The following is a 3,588-nucleotide window of genomic DNA, read 5'->3' on the forward strand; positions in this document are numbered from 1 at the left end:
GATTACACAGAGATTCATCTGCATGTTTACCAGTGTGATGAGAAGGGTGAGTCCCCTGCTCTTAGAGAAACCTTGTACCAAAGTGGCACACATGTATTTGCTGTTTGAACCGTGGCTGCTTTTAAAAGAGTTCCCCAGAAACAGCAGCATCTCCAGCAGGCACGAGCACGGCACATGGCCATGATAGTCCCCAAACTGAGGGATCCCCAGACCCTCAGGACAGACCCCCATGGGGGATAACAACACCCAGGCAGCTCAGATCAGAGCCACAACTCACGGGAGCTCAGAATTTACAGAAACTTTTAAGCCCCAACTCCCCCTTTTTTCTAGAATGGTTCCCCAGAAAAACATTTAGATCTTAATTATCCACCTGCTAAAAATTCACTTCTTGCAGTGACAGGTAAAATAAGCCTCACACCTCACACCCAGAGAGGCTGAAACCACAGCTGTAATAAAACCACCACAGTCACTCACAGTTTTAACCAGATCTCTGATTCTGCTTCGCTGCTTGAAACTGAAAAGCAAAAGCATCCTGAAAAGCACAGAACCGAACCCTAAAAGTGACCTGAAAACCCGCTGCAGGCAGGACACACGTGCAGCCTCTGTTCTCCTCCTTTCTCTCCTCCACCTTGCTCCCACACTTTCTCCCCTTCCCAGGTGCTTCCCCTCCTGCTGCTGCTACGGAAAGCCAGATTTTACAGTGTGTCTTCGGAAAAACCAGCTCCGTGTTTGGGCAGGAGAGGCTTCTCCCGTACAGAGAAAACACCAGCAATGAGACAAAAACTCCTGCTGCTGCTCGAGGTTACAGAGCACAAGCACAGGCTTGTTCTGAGCGATGGACGCAGCGCGACATCCTGGGTTTGTGGGGGTATTGCAAAGACAAAACAAATCTCGGGGAAACTGAGGCGCTCCCAGACCCACAAATTGTTTTTAACCGCTTCCATTGCGTTTCCTCCCTCTTCCCAAGACTGCACTTGCGTTTCCAGCAAGTCCCGGAGCTCGCTGCAGCTCCTAATTCCCAGGAAAAAAAAACAGCTGTGGAAAGCAGGAACTAGGAACAGCGCACAAGAAACACCGAACAGCAAAGCCACTGCTCCCTGCTCAACCCAAAACACTCTCACAAGTTCTACTTTTCCCTCCGGTGGCTGCACAAAGGCGGAGCCAACCGCGCCGGGAAAGGCTGGGATTCCCGGGAATGGGTTGGAGACCGGGAAATCTCGGGACAAACCCGGTTCCCCGCTCCAGGCGCCCGTTCATTCCCCTGTCCCATGTGCCCATTCCCCTGTCCATGTGCCCGTTCCCGCTGTTCCCATTCCCCTGTCCATGTGCCCATTCCCGCTGTTCCCATTCCCCTGTCCATGTGCCCATTTCCTCTGTTCCCATTCCCGTGCCTCCAGCGGCGCACGTGGAGTGGAAAGTGAGGCGCTCGGGACTCCCCCTGCGCCGGGGCCGCTTCCACCGGGATCCAACGCCACCCAAAAAACCTCAAACCACACCACACCACGCCACACATTCCCCAAACCAAACCGGAACCGCCGAGCCCCCCCAAACAAACAAACAAACAAAGAAGACCAACCAAACAAACACAAACACGCAGCGCCGGGGAGGAAGGGGGGGGGGGGGCTCACCGCCGCGGCCCAGCCAGCCCCGCGCAGCGCCAGCGGGCCCGCGGCGCGCCGGGCGGCTCACCTTCTCCTCCACGCAGTTGACGATGATGGAGGGGTACTTGCGGCTGAGCCAGCGGAAGAACGCCGGGACCCCCATGGCGGGGCCGGGACCAGGGACGGGGACCGGGATCGGGACCGGGACAGGGACCGGGATCGGGACGAGCGGCTCCGCCGGCGCTTCCGGGGTCGGGGGCGCGCGGGGCACGGCGGGAACGGGGCGGGGCTCTGAGCCGCCATCTTGGGTGCGGGCTGAGGGCACGGCCATGGCGGAGGGAGGGACCGGGAGGGAACCCTGAGGGAATCGCCTCCCGCAGCCCCCAGACAGCGCCCGGGCAGCTCCCGGGGCACCAGAGGGGCGCACAGGGCAAAGACAAAGCCTGAGGGCTCCAAAAAGACACCCGCACAGGGCAGAGGCAAAGCCTGAAGGCACCGGAGGGACACCCTCAGAGGGCAAAGGCAGAGCCCGAGGGCAGATGTGCCTGAGGCGGCACGGTGTGACAACTTCCCGCCATGGGCGGCCCTCAACAGGCAGTTTATCAGGAAAAACACCCTCCCTTAGCCCTTTGTTAATGAAAGCCAAGCGCGGGCTGCCGCTGCGGGGGGTTCGGGCAGCAGCAGCACTCGTCAGGGTTGCCCGACGAGCCAGTAATGACACATTTCCAGAGACATCAGTGATTTATTTCAGCGCTGCCCAGCCCTGGTGTATTCCACAAACGCACCGTTATTTATACACAGAAAGCCAGAGTTAGTAACTTCCCAAGCACAGCCCATCTATTAGGATTAATTAGTAATTTTCATGCAAGTTACACAAGTTACATCAACTTCCCTGCGTCCTCAGAGAAAGGGTTTTCACCTGCGCAGGGTCTTTTTTGACCCAAAGGCGTGATTTTTAGTACTACAACAAACACAGTTCAGCTATAGGATATGCAGTATTTTGCCAAGTTAATAATGTATACACAGACAGACATTAACATCTTGATTTACTGCATCCTTAAAACCTGTTTGCTCCTGGATGCCCTTGACAAAGGGATGGATGCCCTGTCCCACTGGTCAGCTCTCCTTTCTTGCTGGTTAGGCTTGAGAGTGTACAAAGATCAAACATCAAAGAACATCCTGACTCAAGATAATCTTGACACATTCCACATTTTGCAACACCAGGAGTGGTTCAGGGCACGGCCGTTCCGTCCCCTCTGAAGGGGCCGTTTCCAGACGCAGCCGGTGTGAAACGGCTCCATGTGATCCACGAGGCAAAGAGCCCCCGTCCCCTCGCTCTGCCCGTGGCATAAGCAAATACTATTAATTTATGGCTGTTTGAAGGCGCCGAAATGGAATTAAACCCTCGGGTATTAAACGGGATTAACGGGAGGCAGATTCTGCGCTCCGCCGTGTCCCGTCGCCGCACAGCAGCTCCCTTCGGAGGGCAGGGACGGGGGCGAGGACAGGGAAAAGCAGCCCGGGAATCATTAACAAAAATAACAAAATCTCAGCAGTGCTTGTTGAGTCAATGCCGCCAATTTGGGGAGCGGAGGGGAACCTTGGTACTGGGCTAATTCTCTGTAGAGCAAATTAACCCAATATTGCGCCTCTCATTATTCTTATCCTCACTTGGCTGTTGTTAAGCCGTTTTCTGTTGTCGTTCCTCTCAATAAAATCTGTGACTTGAATAAATTTCCCCAGCAACTTTGTAGTGGCACCACACCTGTGGTATCAGCTAAAGATTGTCCTTTATCTCTTCCTTACAAAACAGTCCCCTGATTGAAGCTTCCTATTGTAGTACTTCTCCTCCTGGAATTTCGTGCCCAGTACGGCAGCTTAGCGTTAACATTTAGTTTGTATTGATGGGCAATCAGTTGTTTTTCTGATAATGCCAAAGAGAAACAGAAGGCTGGCAGACACAAACGAAATGCGATCGTCTTATCTT

At 54.3% G+C, this 3,588-nt stretch overlaps 1 protein-coding gene across 1 annotated transcript in view; it reads right to left on the bottom strand.

Annotated features, from left to right (window-relative positions):
* Positions 1-1,813, bottom strand: part of XRN2 (5'-3' exoribonuclease 2) — a 37,711-nt gene extending 35,898 nt beyond the window's left edge. The window contains exon 1 of the mRNA XM_027903484.1: positions 1,690-1,813. Coding sequence (XP_027759285.1) covers positions 1,690-1,764 — 75 coding nt within the window. The 5' untranslated portion in view covers positions 1,765-1,813. The remainder of the gene's footprint in view (positions 1-1,689) is intronic.
* Positions 1,814-3,588: the final 1,775 nt, after the last annotated feature.

This window comes from Empidonax traillii, unplaced genomic scaffold, assembly GCF_003031625.1.
Source record: "Empidonax traillii isolate 1590-97213 ecotype Southwest subspecies unplaced genomic scaffold, ASM303162v1 scaffold970:size295518, whole genome shotgun sequence".
In the NCBI taxonomy this organism is placed as follows: Eukaryota; Metazoa; Chordata; class Aves; order Passeriformes; family Tyrannidae; genus Empidonax; species Empidonax traillii.